Below are 15,924 nucleotides of genomic sequence, written 5' to 3'. Positions count from 1 at the left end.
ACCGAATAAGTTTCTCCATCATTTCCCACGGAGCCGCTGTGGCCTGAGCGCGTAACAGCGAGTGCATGGTACGGAGAGGAGGAGAGCCTGCAGGTTCCCGCAATGATTAACTGCGACCTCACAACCATCCTCTATCTGCACTGTCTGCCCCCTCACGCACGCACACACACACACACACACACACACACACACACATTCATCTACACACTCCTCTCCCAACTCCTTACCTGACAAATGTCTCTGAGAAATAACTCTTGCTCTAACTTGGGAGATACTTAAAACAAAAGGAAAAGCACAGACAGAAAACTACCGAGGGGGGGCAAACGTCCATGATAACAGGCGAGAAACCGTCTGGAGGAAATGTAGACCCTCCTCAGCCGGTGCTCACTGTCCGGTATCACTGCTCCTTCTCCGGCGAAGGAGCCTGCGTTCTCACTCGCGGCTCCTCCGCCGGGCTGCAGCCGCGCTAGGGGCTTCCTGCCTCGGCCACATGAAGTCAATTAACATGGTCCCAGAGGGGGGGTGGGGGGGTGCCCCCTTCCCCGAGCCCTTTATCTGCGCCGAGGTTATCAAAACACTGCTGTTGCTTTTGCTTTTAAACTCCACACCGCTCACAGAACCAATTACGCGCAGACTTAAAGCATGTATGTAACCAACCCAGACAGGGATAATCCATCAAAGAGCGATTTCAATTATTTATCTGGTAGCGGGCGAATTTTGGTATTAAAATGTGTGTTTTTACAAGTAAATAAAATCTGCAGTTTTTTAAGCTTATTTTTGTATAGAGAGAGGAAAATGTCTTGTGTGTGGAATTAAAAGGAACACACAGCCAGTGCAGGCGCGGTGTGTGTAAAACAACAACACGGACACACACATTAAATCTGAAATATTATAAAAAAGTAGGCACGAGTTGCAAAAATGCATTTTGCATGTAAAAACTCCTCGTTTTGAAATATCACCAACAAAACACTGCTCACCAACACCAACCCACCACACACTACACACACTTCTACTGACACATACAAACACTGTAATTCCACACACACACACAGATAGTAAACAACCCATATCTGAACATGCATCACTGGAGGAAAAATTAAAAGTTTTTCTCCTTGAATACAGAAGAGACGAAAGGAGAGTCAGGCATGGAGAGGGTGAGAGGGTGAGAGAGTGGGGGGGTGAGGCTGAGCTCCACGTACCTGCTGGGACATTCTGTAGAGGAGGTTGCTGTCAGTGCTCTGCTGCTGCCATGTCCCCATGAAGCCCGGCTGCTCAGCACTAGGCGGTCTGGTGCTGAACTGCATGGAGCTTTCGCCTGCTCCCTCAGCGCTGCTGCTAACGATGCTAATGCCACCCAGACCACTTCTGCTGCTGCTGCTGCTGCTGCTGGTGCTGCTGCTGGAGGGGGGGATGCTCGATGCTCCAGCGGTGTCGTGGGGTCCGGTAGCCTCTGCTGCTGCTGGAGGAGGTGGCCTGGTGGGCACTTCTGGGTCTGTGCTGGGCTCTGGTGGGACTGTGTCGCACTCACTGCCTCTCACATCCAAATCTGCCTCCTTGGACTTAGACAGAGAGAGAGAGAGAGAGAGAGAGAGCGAGAGAGAGAGAGGGGGAGGGAGGGAGGGAGGGAGAGGGAGAGGGAGGGCAGGAGGGATGTGGGAGTGTGAAGGAGGAGAGAAGAGGAAAAAAAAGTCAGTGAAGGTGGGTTCTTTTGGGGTCGTGTTGCCTTTTTTTTTCCGCCTCATGTGAGACCTGCTTCTCGAGGAGGACAGCAGGGAGAGGGGAGATGATGGAGTAGATGTGTGTGTGTGTGTGTGTGAGAGAGAGAGAGAGAGAGAGGTTTCTTGGCAGCTGTGGTGGTGGAGGAGTGTGTGTGGAGTTAATTCTCCCAAAGAGAGAGAGAGAGAAAAGAGGGGCTTGCGGTGAATTTCCTATGGGGCCTCGTCGTCTTGGACAGGGCGAGATGAGCGGAGCAGCAGGAGGTGAAGAGGGATGAGGAGAAGGATGGAGGTGAAGAGGGGGCTGATGAGAAGGTGAGCAAGAATAGAGTAAAGTAAAAATAAATGGAGGGTGGGGGGGTGGTTGAGTGAATTATAGTGGAGGTGGGATGCATGATGTTGCTTGTGGCCTTATCGGATGTTTTTTTTTGTTTTGTTATTTTTAATCCATCTGTCAGTCATCTTGCACCGGGGCATGAACTCAACACAAACACACACATATACACAAAAACACACACACAATCAGACACATCATTACATGCACACACACTCACACATCCTGCAGTGCTCTAATCTACTAGAAATGTCAAAGAAGTAAAAGTAAAAGTTAAACTTCAACTTGGGAGTCATCACATCACACTGAACACATGCTCACAGGAGAACAACAAATCATTTAATTAATAAATAAGCAGAAATGTGAAGAAATCAAACATAAAGCTGCAAAGAAATCGAAACAAAAATAAACTGTTTCTGCAAAAAAAAAAAAAAAAAAAGTGAGCATGTCAAGCATCTAAAACCTTTAAAAAAAAATGAAACGATATTTTTGTATTAAATACCAGAGAAGTCCAGAGAAAAGCTCAATAAAACGCGAACAGCTGAGCGGATAAAACGCAAGAGTGTCTCTTACCATCAATTCAGTGTGTGTCCCAGCAAAGTGGAGATGAGATGTGGGAGTGAGCCACCAGCTCTCCAGCTCTCCCTGCCTCCCGCTCCTCGCTCTCTCTCTCTCTCTCTCTCTCTCTCACACTCTCTCTCTCTCCGACACTCTCTCTTTCTCTCTCTCTCTATGATTGTGTCCCTCTCTCTGCGTCCGTTCCGCCGCCTGTCCTCTCTCTCTCCTCTCCTCTCTCTCTCTCTCTGACTCCTCTGTACTCCACCGCAGCCGCTGAGGAACTGAAGTGAGTGCCTGAGTGTGTGTGTGTGTTTGTGTGCGAGCGAATGAATGAGTGTGTGTGTGTGTGTGTGTGAGTGTGCGCGTTCGCTACAAGACAGCGATCGAGGAGTGTGTGTGTGCGGGTGTGTGTGTATGTGTGTGTGTGTCGGACTCAACTGAGTCTCTGCACTCTGAGATGCTCAATGACATCGCGCTGCACGCTTCCTCTCTCTCTCTCTCTCTCTCTCTCTCTCTCTCTCTCTCTCTCTCTCTCTCTCTTTCTCTCTCTAACACACACGCACACATAAACGCACACACACCTCCTCAGCTGGGGGCAGGAGGGTGGGGGCAAGCGCCGTCGCAAAACAGTGAGAGCGAGAGAGACACAGAGAGAAAGAGAGAGAGAGAGGAAGGGGGTGTCCCTCTGCCTTATTACTACCGGCACGTCTCAGAGCAACTTAGTTCTCCGGTGGGACATCCCACCACACACACACACACACACCACACACACACACACACACACACACAAGCTCAGATTCTATTTTGCAATTTAAAAAAGCAGTTTTAAGAAAAGCATCAGTGTTTCAGATTGTGAGCAACAAAAAAAACTATTTCTTTGTTTAGAAAATGTGAGAAAGCAGGAATGTAGTTTTTACGGGAGGCTTCTTTGATTGCAGCTGAAATTGGTTCTATTTCTGATTTGTAGGGCAACCGTCAGAAAACAAAAACAAAAAAACAACACAAGGCGAAAAAAAATATCAATAGACTTGTTATGTTTCACACAAAATCTGGTGCCTTTGTTTGATTTTCACCGACTCTAATGAAGGACTAATGGAACGCAGGCAGTGTGCCACCACCATGCACACACACACACACACACACACTCACACAAACACACACTCACACACACACTCACACACAGACTGACACACACAGGACCCTCCCTCCTCTCCCCGTGGAGGCTCTCAGATTTTAATTAAGAAAAAAATGAGGAAGAGGTTCCATTTTAGCCAAATTGGTCCCCACAGCAGCAAAGGTAAGAGAATAAAATGAGGGATGGAGGAGTAAAGGGAGGCAGACACAGAGAAAAAGACACACAGGAGGATAAAACCCCCCCCAAAAAAAGAGAGGGAGGAAGGAGATCTATGCTTCCTCTGACAGAGCACAGGACACATCTCAAACAATGAAGACATCCCCCCTTACCCACCTCCCCACCTTCCATTTCCACCTCCTCCTCCCTTCTCCTCTTCCCTTTAAATCTCCAATCTCCTCTCCTCCAACCCCGTCCTTTTCCCAGCAGCACCATCATTAAAGAAATGACAGACCAGTCGTTGTGATCTTTCCACCGCCGAGCAACAAAAGAGAAAGTGACGGAGGGAGAAGTTCTCTCCTCGGCTGCGTTTAAATGGCTCCTGATGTATAAAGTCAATTCAGGTTTTGTGGTAAATTGCGGCAGCTCGGCCGTCTGTTAAAAGCCTCTGGTGCAGTGCACGACTAATGGCAGCACACTGGTAACCTTTGCAGAGATTATCACACTGGTCATTACTGTTCGGCACAGCCAGGTTTCTATTAAGCAAAGAGAAAAGTGGACAGTGTCTGTCTCGCCACTTTGTAAATGTTCCCACCGTGTCTTTTGTCTCCAGCTCCTCTTTCCTACATCCTTTGCTTTTTTTAATTGTCTTCTGTGAATATTCTTCCTCCACACTTGTCCCTCTCTCTTTGCCTCGCTCCCCTCTTTCATTCTTTCACTCCCTCCCTCCCTTTCCATTCCTGTCTTCATTTGTCTTCCGAGCCCTGGCCTGTGTCCTGTCAGCAGCCACAAGCAGCCCTTGTCATAAAAAGGCGTAATGTGTCACCTCCTGTCCACGAAACGCCAGCTCCGCTCTTAACAACTTATTGAAGAGGAAATGCACGAGGCTTAGGCTAATTATATTAAGTGACAATTTAGCAGCCAAGGTTCCTCTTTGCTCCCCCCCCCGCCTGTCTCTCTCTCTCTCCCTCTCCCCCCCTCTCTCTCTCTCGTCTGTAAATGTGCTTGTCTGTGGGTTTTTTCAAGTGGCACTCAGTGTTTCAAGTCAAGCTGGTGGCTCAGCTTCTGACCCGGCTGGTTAATGGCTGTTATTTGTGGGACGGAGGAGTGGACTCTGCCAATATTGCTCACTCTCCCTCCGCATCTCTCAGTCCTTTTTTCCCCCCTTTTTCTCCCCCCCCCCTTCCTCCCTTGCCCCCTTCGCCCCTGCTGATGGTGATGGCCGTGAGGACGGAGGAAAACGAAAAAAGAGGCACAGAAGTAAAAAAATCCGGGGAGATGTAAGGAGAACTGGAAATGGAAAGATGAAAAAAGAAAAGCACATGAATTAGAAAAGGGGCAGTGTGGTGGGGGTGAAAAGAGGAGAAATACAGGAGATCCTCAGGCTCCTTTATTAAAACTATTATTGTGCAGGACTTGAGAATCCCCCCCGGGGCAGGGGTCCATGTCGAAGCCCATATAATTAACTAGAGGCTCAGCTACGGATCAATTACCAGACAAGCAAGTGATAGCCGAATCAATGGAAGATCATCAGGCTCGTTATCAGTGTTGCAACTCATTAGAGGAAAAGTGAGGTAGAGGAAGAGAAGGAGCCAAAAAAAAGGGGTGGGAGGTGGAGATGGGGAGAGAAGGGTGGCCGGGTGAGGCAGGAGAGGGCAGGGTCAGTGTGGGTGGTGGACCTGTGTGTGTGTGTGTGTGTGTGTGTGTGTGTGTGTGTGTGTGTGTGTGTGTGTGTGTGTGTGTGTGTGTGTGTGTGTGTGTGTTGTGTTCCTCCTCAGCCTCTGACTGGTGACAGGGGGAGCTGTGTATGACAGAGTGCAGCCGGCTCTGTAGCAACACTCACTGAGGCTTGTACAGATCAATACGAGCGTGTGCACGAGGTTAAAGCTCTGCCATAGCATCCTTATCCCCCCCGGCGACTCACATGCTCGGTCTGGGGCACAATCCCCACAATCCGAGCGGTCAGACACAGACAGCCAGGATTGAGGAGTTCCAGAACAAAGACTCAAAGCTGCAGGAACAAGAAAAACTAACAACTGTCGCCAGGGAGGAAGCATAAAAAAATGATGTCCTGGATACGAAAAAACAATTATCGTCACTTAATCAGCTGATTCGATTATCATCAAATCGTTCTAGTCTGGGTGAAATGTCAAGCGAGAGAGTCAAAAAAATAAAAGCAGCAGCATAAAGCAGAAAATATGCAGCGTGATTCATTCGCTTGTTTGGCCAAATTTGCAGCATGAGATCATTTTCTTCTTGGTCATTTCGGAACATTACACTCATCAAAACAAACAGTGGGCATGTGACACCTTTCGATGATCACTTGATAGTGTCTTTATGATCCGAGCGCAAGTGGTGCCCAGATATCCTTATTATGTTCTGGATTTTTTCAATTAAAATACCTACATTATTTTTAAGTCCTTTGCTCCCTTTACATCTGTCCTTCCCTATTTGTTTCAGACATGTTCCTTTATAGTACATCACGTTGAGAAAATATTAAATCTGAAATAATAACTTAAGGCCAGGGCGAACCTCCTCTGGGTCATCACACAGAGGCTGTTTTGTATTTTTAACTGTAAACTCAATGACTTCTATCATATTTTAGATGTGCTACGGCAGCGATAAAATTAACAAATCAATTCACTAATTGTTGTGTATCGATATTTATTTTCTTCTCGCCCTGTTCTAACTTTCTATGCTACTTAATTGAATGGTACAATTCTGCTACGTTGGCTTAATTGACTGTAAATCTTTGCAGTTTTATTGTTAAGTGTACACATAATACAATTTACAGTGGCCTAATAATTGAATGCGGTGCTGTAAGTCTCCTGTACGACCAGTCAATTAGTCGATCGATATGCTTGTGTCAGACCAAATTCTCATTGGTCGGACAGTCACCAGAGTTCAATTCTTACATCAATATCTTTAAAGGATTAGTCCATTAATTTGGGGAGAGACCATTACTTAAAAAATAGACTACGTGTGAAAATTGGAAGCAAAAAAAACCTTATGGAGACTGTATTCTAATATTACTGAAAGTTTCGACATGTCAAACAAGTCGATGGTGCGGCAGGATTTTGTGAACATCGTTGACAAAAGGATGGAAAGTGAAAAGGAGGTGAACTTATTTCTTCTTTTCCCCGTGACCAACCACACTGTACCTACAATTTCAGTTCACCAAGATTTGATTCGATCGCCTTCAGCTTGAATGTACTGAATTCATTTTTGTGTAATTGTGTGGATTGATAAAATAAACTTTCATTAAAGCATAAATATGAATTAAAATAGTGACCAGTTGTAATTGGGAAAACAGCTTAGCAGGAAAAAAATTATGGAAAGGCAAATATTAATCAACTACACCCTATGCAGATTGTGCGATAGGAAAAAGTTTTAAAAAGTGGGCAAAATAAAAGCCAGATTTAAAATAGTCTTGACCTCTCATCACAACACAATGACTGAAGCTAAAAATGTGTTTCAAAAGGCAGCCACATTGTAACACCCAGCAAACCTCTCAGCTCTGCCTGTTTGTTTCCCAAACATTGACATTTAATGGGTTAGATGCCAGTTCCCCCTTTCCACACCAAGTCTTGAGAGGAAAAGTACCCTGCTCTTGATTTTCTGTTCAAAGTGAGAAAATCCTGTTCAAGCAAACAGTGGCTACGGAACAGATGCAGAGGTCATCAAAAAGCCATAATTTCAATGCTTGTCTGCTGTGTTATTTTTCTGTTTCATTTTCCTTTCTTTCTTTTTATTTGAAGGGGGTAATTTTTAATGGAATGAAATCACAACTGAGCAAAACTCAACTCAAATTGGCTTTTTACACACTAAAAAGAGGTGGAATGGATGGACGGGCGCAGGGGGCAGAGAGAGAGGAGAGTGGAACAACATAATTTGAGCAGTGATGGTGATTATGTGCTGCAGAAACAAATGATTAAGCCGGTAGAAAAGAGGTTGATGGGTGTCTGTTTTCCCGAGGAGGATGCTTCTCGAATGCGGCGAGAGAACTCTGGTTCACTTGAGGTTGTCGTATGAAACATCTCGAGTTCGTTCTCTCGACTGCTTTCTGATTCAAACTTTTTCTCCCTGGATTGAAAGATTTGAGAATTTATTGTCAGTTGCAGGTTAAGTTATTTCAGATGAGCCCGAAAAATAAAAAAATGGTTTAACACGGGAATTAAGTGGCATTTCCAGACGAGTGAGTGCGGCCTTTGTACAGTGTACTGGAGACATAAGCAGGAGCACATGGCTGCAGGCTGGTACCGTCGGTGACCTGATTTATGCTCAGACGAAGATGCTCACACACACACACACGCACTCTGGCAGTGTGTGTGTGTGCATGTGACAAGGAATGGCGTGTCTATCAGATGGCACAGGGATAGAAGTGTCACTGTTCTGCTACCACTACAGGGCCACAAGACATCATATGACACCGACGGGAACAGCTCTCCACTTGTGAGAGCGGCGGAGAGCGAGATGGGGAGGAAGATGCAGAGGGAGACAGTCGAGTGCACCGAGAGGTCTGAGAGAAAAGAGAGGGAGCCACATGATTGTCTGTGTCACTGATCGCTGCAATCTGGCCTCGGCTAATAAGTGCACCTTTGTGGAAAAAGCCAGTGAGAAACAAACGTCGCCAGTGGAGCGTCTTCCTGGAGTTATTTATGATTATCATATTTTGCGGTGATAAGATGGCAAAAGTTAAACGGCCGAGAGGACACACTGTTAATGCTGAGTCTGCACTTCATGACCAGATGACACAGGCTTCACGTGGTTGGTTCGTTCTTCCAAGAAGCGACGACCACAGCTCAGGAGGTCAGGAGACCGAACCTACAGCTTGATCAGCAGCAGCGTGGCCACCGATGAACATGTAGAGATATGCACACACACACACACACACACACACACACACACACACACACACACACACACACACACACACACACACACACACACACACACACACAAACACACACACACACACATACACACATACACACACACACTCGCAATCATCCATCCAACGCATATTTCTGTAAAGTTTCACATTAACAGAAAGCTCTCTGTAATCCAAAAATATACTTATACACATAAATATATACTTACATACATGCTTGTATACATGAAAGATTAGGATGGCAGCAATTATAGATTATTTTCATTATTCCGTTGAATACATTTTGATAAATTATTTGTACAATGTCAATACATTGATAAAGATGTCAAGTTCCCAAAGCCCATGACTTTTGGGATTGTTGTGACAACTTGATTAATGGTTTCATTAATGGTTAAAACCTAAAGATGAGGGTCTCAATTTACTGTCAGCAAACCATGAATAATTTGACTAGCCCCCTTAGTAAATCTCCATGAAATATAAATCAGTCGCGCTGTATCTTAATAGATACAGTATTGTCCCTTTGAATGTATTTGCTGGCATCATGTACGAGTGTGTCGCTAAGAGGGCGGGGCATCACTGAAGATACTTTCTTTAGTTTTCTGAATGAAAACATCTGAAACATAACCAATTGACCTTCCATCAGCACAACTTCCAGAGTATCTCACCTAAAGGGAGGGACCATAGATCACTAGAAGGGCACTCATAAAGTGTATCCCTCCACGAAGGCCTAATAGTTCTCTTATGAAACCACATTTAGATTAAATGGTTCCAGATTTTTATTTGGATCTGCAACAAATTGCACACACTCATAAATATTAGTCCCCTAAACATTCCGGTTTTTTCTAAAGACGCCGTGTCTCACAATGTTTAAGGAAAGTGAAAAGAAAAACCTGAATCAGCACCAAATCACATCCTTCCTCCAAGTGTCATGAGATTCCATCAACCCCCCAACAAACAACTGGACAGGGGTGAAAGAGGAGAGTCTCAAGTACACAACTCGGACCAAAAGTATGAGGCAGATGTTATGACAACAATTTTATGGTATAGAAGAATCATCACCAGGTCTGACTTCTAGTAGTTGTGTAATTGTTTTCTTCAGTTTGAGCAGGACTAAAATATCTTAATCATGGGAAAGAGGACGGAGAGACCAGGTCAGAATGCTTTAGAATGATGTGATTCCCATTCTGTGCACTGCCTCGTGAAAAGTGTGTTGGCTCGGATGTTGTGCTTAAAAAAGGAAGAGAGAGCAGAAGACGACATAGAAGGAAGAGAAGAAGAAGAAGAAGAAGAAGAAGAAGAAGAAGAAGAAGAAGAAGAAGAAGAAGAAGAAGAAGAAGAAGAAGAAGAAGCAGAAGCAGAAGAAGATGAGGTTGAGGTTTCGGGCACCCTGAGGCCATCCCTCTGCTTTTTCTCCCTTTTCTTTCCCTCCTCTCTCTCTCCTCCGCAGTCATCCACCCTCACACTTGGATAATTCTCTTCTAATCATCTCTATCTCTTCTCTCCTCCCCCCCGCCCTCATTTACGTCCCTCATGTCTCCCCCCTTCCCCTCCACGCTGCCTCTCCTCACCTCATCAGACAGGCCTCCACCCCGGCCCTCCTCTCACTCCTGTCCTCTCTCACTGACCCGTGCTCGCCCCTAGTCACAGGGCGTTGTGTCTCTACCTGCCAGGCTCCCTGACAGCCCCACGTCCCCCCCCCTCACCCCCTGAGAGGAGACCGCCTGCCCATCCGGAACGCTGCCGTGGCAACCCTGGCACCCCCCCCCCCACCACCACCACCACCACCAATCCAATCTCTTACGAACTGAGAGCGCTGAGAGTTTGACAAAGTCCTTCCCCGACAGTGTCTTCCCTCTCTTCTCTCCTCTCTGCTAACTTTCCATCTCTCATTATTCTGTTTTTACCTTTCCTCTTTCACAGCCCTCCGATTTTCTCCTTCTTCTTTTCTGACCTGACTAATACGTCTTTACCTCTTTCCGCTTTCCGCTCCATTCGACACGAAAGCCTTTTTTAGACACACACTCCGGAAAATGTCCAGAAAATTGGATGTGGACATTATCCAGACTTTGCCTTCCTCAACTCATGAGAATATCCACAGTTAAGGACGCAGACTTTTGCTTTCTAACATTCAGCATGAATATCTCACTCTGTACGATTTCAGGAGAATGTCTGGAGTTGAGTGCATGTTTAACCAGATCGAGAGCATAAAGTCAGCGATTGTTGCAGTGACCTCATTTACTATTTGAATGAGGACTGTTGTTTGTTGTCGTGGGACAACACGGCACTGAAAATAAATAAAGCACCAGAAATAGACGGATTAAATTACCTATTAGTCTTCAAAAAGTAGGGTTGTATTATATCTACATATTATATATCACTACATCTGATTTTTGAAGGAGAGAGTCCAAGTGTTGTGCCAGCCTACAGTTTGTTGTTGACAGGTTGCTTGCAGCTTTTTTAAGTTGCTACACTGGCGAGTTTCCTCCCGTCTGTTTAAAGTGTGTTTACGAGTTTGAGTTCTTCCCTGTGAGCATGTCACTGCACACAGGATTGAAAAGTGGAGCGTGTGGAGGTGTAGACGATTAGAAGTGTGGGAGACTCCAAGCTCTGACACTTAGATTGGCAACACACATGGATTCACTCGCCTCAGACACTAACAAGTCTTCGATAAATCTTTCTATTAACTGTTTTATCTCTGCTCTGTCTTATTAACAGAGACCCAATGTATCAGCTGTTAGTCAACATTGGACATGAAGAAATACAACTTGCACCACGACTGGACAGCTTCAATTCCACTGTTATTGTTTTGCTTCAAAAGTATTTCAGGAAACAGTCAAATATCAATCATTTGAATCTCAAAACCAAATTTTAAGAACTACAGTATTTGGATTGGTAAAAAAACAACATGTGCAACATTTCACAGGCTTTGCCTGTTATTTCAGTGTGTCACATAAATAATAAGCTAGAATCGCACTCTGTAGAGGGCAAACCCCAGCAAAAGCCCAACTTACCCCCCAAATCACATTTAAATTCACGAGATCCAGATTTTTTTTTGGATCTGCACCAACTTGTACACGCTGATAAATATCTGTCCTTTAAACAAGACTTCAGTTTTTTCCTATAAGATCTATGAATTATCCTCTGAGAGATCAAGGAATATTTGAAAAACGCTCACAATTTAAAAATAAAAATCCTTGATATGCTCCTTGAGCTGGATCAATACGAAGGTTTAGCAGATTCTTCCCTGAGCCGCACCACATCCTTACTCCAAGTTTCATTGTAATTGATTCAGCAGTTTTTGTGTAAAGCTACTAAATAACAGACAAACAAACAAACACCAAATGTAAATATCAGACCTGACCCAATATCGGCAAATAATAGTAAATAGAAAAACTCGATGACAACATCTGAACTTGTATTGCTGCCACGTAGTAATGAAAACAAGGCACAAGCTAGTTAGATTAATGATACTTTTAAGTAAACTTGACTAGCCTGATCAAATGTTATTCCAAAAACAAGTGCAGTAAATGAAGGGTGTTTTATATTATTTAAGGGCCGTCTTATATTTAACAATACAAGTGTAAAGAGTCAGCACATGAGCCAAATGGGGGTTTCTCAGTCTAATGCTAACTGTATGTCTGGTTATGAGTGTGTGTGTGTGTGAACGTGTTCTGAGTGAGAGAGGTCATCAGTAACCAGCTGTGCATCCGAGGCGGTGAAGTAATGGGAATCACGTGTTAGAGCCGTTTGCCTTTGTGAGTAACAGGGAAGTCCGCGACTGCTTTTGATATAATAAAAAAACTCAATGACTTCACAAAAGCTAAGACGTGTTCCAAAAGAGCTGTGTGCCATCTGAATCCTGTCGGAACACACTAATGATGATCAGGAACCAAAGAAAACAACATGTGGGTCACATTAGCCAGGGGAGTCTTTATTTATGGCACACACATGACAAGGAACATAACCGCTAACAACACGACAAACACACAAACACTTGTGATTCTTCCCCGGCAAAAAAACAAAAAAGGCTCCCAAATAAATGTCACACAAATCATCCTGCGGTGGTGAAACCGCTTCGCAAATCAGAAACAAAGTTTTGCTTTGGTTCTTCACTTCTGAGGAAAGATTCAAGTTCAAGTTCGGGTTCAATTCTCTCTCTCCCAGCTCATCCCTCTTTCCTGTCTTTCTACACGTGAAGGAGACGAGAGCAACAAAAGTGATACATATTGTTCATTGTTAAACTTCTGCATGTTGTCTGCACCGACCAAACAGGACATTTAAAAAGTCGTTTCAGCTGTGAAGCCCGTGCAGAGGTTGTGAGTGTTCTGCCCATCGCTGCCCCCCCCCCGATCCTCCCCTAATTGAATACTGTCCCATGGCAAAGGCACAAAAAAAAGAATCAGCTTGGTGAAGAAATATGAAGAAACGATTATTATTCCACCATCAGGTTTCAATTACAAGGGAGGAGGGGGGAGGGTTAAGTGAACATCGAGTCATATTAAAGTATATAGGAGGCCACTGGCATCGGGAGACTTTGTTGAAAGCTCTCGTGCATTAACACATTCACCAGCGTGGCCAAGTTACAATATTTGATTATTACAGCCGCAGCCGCAGGTTTGGCGGGTGGGCCTCGGGTTCCTGTTCTCGCCTTAGAACCACTTCCACGGAAAACAAGAACCTATTAGTCTGAGAGCCGTGATGAGGGAGAGAGAAAAGATCTGCTGTCTACATCTGGCAGGCACAAAGGCCCGAAACCCAGCTGTGTGTGAGCATGTGTGTGTCTGTGTGTGTCTCTGTGTGTGGACGTTGCATTGCTCTAATACAAAAGAGTTAACGACGAATCTGCCTCGTAACATTTTTGTAAAAATAAGAACAACAGTGGCTGCTGTTCGTTATCTTACACTCACTCGTAAATCACCTCGTGCTCCTTTAGTTCTCGTCTGTTTTTTTCCCGGGCTTTTATGTTTCGCTCTGCTGTCGGCCTCGCTTTCTCTCACAGTCAATCTCTCTCCCTCTGTCCTTACACTCCACCACGCCGGGTTCTGTCACCTGTCTCGGCTCGTTCTCTCACTCCCCGAGAGGCAGGGGGATGGCCGCCGCATTCCCAGAGGCAAGACATAAAGGGCTGTGAATGGATGGATGGATGGCGAAGGGGACGAAACCAAAGACTAAATTATTAAGTGACACTTCGCTTCGCTTTGACACACACACACACACACACACACACACACACACACACACACACACACACACACACACACACACACACACACACACACACACACACACACACACACACACACACACACACACATACACACACACACACACACACATATGCACACACACTCACGAGGCAGGCAGGCAGGCAGGAGGGTAAACGCATTAGAACAGTTAGCCCCCTGAATGCACCCGACAACTCAGCTACACGTTAACTCACGTCAAAATCATCAAACCAGGCCTGGGGCTCTTAAAATTTTTACGCGGCTGCTTGAAGGGACGTGGCGGAGCCGGGGAGGCTTTCTGAGAGTGAGTGACCCTGTCATCGCCGCCATCACTGCCAATAAATAAGTAAATATGGGAGTAGAGTGGCTACGCTGCGTTGCCACAGAGTTGACAGCAGCCGTCCGCTGTGAGTTTGTGCCCCCGTGTGAACATCAGTAAATAGGTATCTGCACCTGTGCGTGTCAGCGTGTGTGCGTGTGTGTGCGTGTCCTCTCCAGGCCTCTGACGAGCTGCGGGGGGGCTGGGGCTCTTGCCACCATCTCCCCAGCTAGAATGTGCCAGAGAGTGGCTTCATTCACTTAGGGTCCACCTGGCCTTGATTTCCTGCGGACAAGGCTGGAGCACACTGGGAGAGCTCCGGTCTAATTCGGTTCACAAGGAGACGGGATGATGGGCCATTTGGTCACCGAGGACCAGGCTGTGTGTTCAGGTCTGACCGGGAGAGGAACTGAGACACTCAGTTCTGAGTCTGTGGAGCTGCAGCTTCTCCTGAAATCGTCCTTTTTATCTCAGGACATCCTTGGCAGGCCAAATTACAAATGAATTTAAACAAAATTCTAATTGTCAAACCAGCATAATGAATAATACAAGAATTATTCTTAGTGAAGTTCGTGGAGCAACCAGGCATTGTCTCAGTTTCTGCTTCAGCCTCTGATTTTCAACAAAACAATTTTTTCAATGCTTTAAGCACCAGGAACAACCTTCATTAGCCTGGGCTCATTTATTTTCTAGCTTTGGTGACGTCACAGAATCTTCTTTTCAGCTTAAAAACTACTCTTAAGATCTTGAAAGGTGCCTCTAATGAGATGAGATGATTTCTAACTATTTCTAACTTCTAGAGTTTTAAAGAAATTTAGATTGTTTAAGCAAAACAAGAAGCAAAATCAAAAATGATCCAAAAAGGTTATGTCTGCACCACTGTCCACTTGTTTGTTGGTTGGTCTGTCGTTTGGTTAATTGGTTAATTGGTTGGTTGGTTGGTTGGTAGTAAATGAAAACTCAAAAACTACTCAACAGATTTCCCAAATTTTGCAGATCAAGACAAAGGGGCTTATTCCGATATTTTTTTTATTACCAATGTTTTCACCAATTTCCCAGAGAATAATGAGTGGGTCTTTACAAAAATTAAAAAATCTGTATTTAAATCATCACTGTCTTTAGCATTTAAAGATAGGGCCCTTAGAAGAGGTCTGCACTCTACAATTATAGTTTGACAGATTTTGTAAAAAAAAAATTATATTTATATATATATAGATTTCTTTAGGGTTTATTCTTGATTTGTGAATTTATTCCATGAATCATTACTAAACCGTGCTGCTGTATTCGACATGATTCAAAGGGATCACTCGCCTGTTATGTAGCATACCTCACAGCACGATGCATTGTGATTCTTAAACAACTATAAAGAGTGTTTGGGAATGTTCTCACAGTTTGGATGCATGTGTATCCGCGTGTGTGTGTTTAAGTGTGTAAGTGTGTGTATTTGCGGGTATACGCTCATTGTAAAGCCTGCTAATTGCAGTTGAGACTCCTTTAATTAACACACAGAGAGGCCTCCTGGGGACGTATGGGCACCGTGAGTGTGTCACGAGTTTATATCCAGCCAACCTGTGGGACACAACAGCCTAAT

General features: G+C 44.9%; 1 protein-coding gene across 1 annotated transcript in view; it reads right to left on the bottom strand.

The window, feature by feature from the left end:
- Window positions 1-1,319, bottom strand: part of bnc2 (basonuclin zinc finger protein 2) — a 94,209-nt gene extending 92,890 nt beyond the window's left edge. The window contains exon 1 of the mRNA XM_061092240.1: window positions 1,200-1,319. Coding sequence (XP_060948223.1) covers window positions 1,200-1,304 — 105 coding nt within the window. The 5' untranslated portion in view covers window positions 1,305-1,319. The remainder of the gene's footprint in view (window positions 1-1,199) is intronic.
- Window positions 1,320-15,924: the final 14,605 nt, after the last annotated feature.

Source organism: Limanda limanda, chromosome 2, assembly GCF_963576545.1.
Source record: "Limanda limanda chromosome 2, fLimLim1.1, whole genome shotgun sequence".
NCBI classification, from domain to species: domain Eukaryota; kingdom Metazoa; phylum Chordata; class Actinopteri; order Pleuronectiformes; family Pleuronectidae; genus Limanda; species Limanda limanda.
The sequence above is the reverse complement of the archived record's forward strand: the minus strand, read 5'-3'. Positions and strand labels throughout refer to the sequence as shown.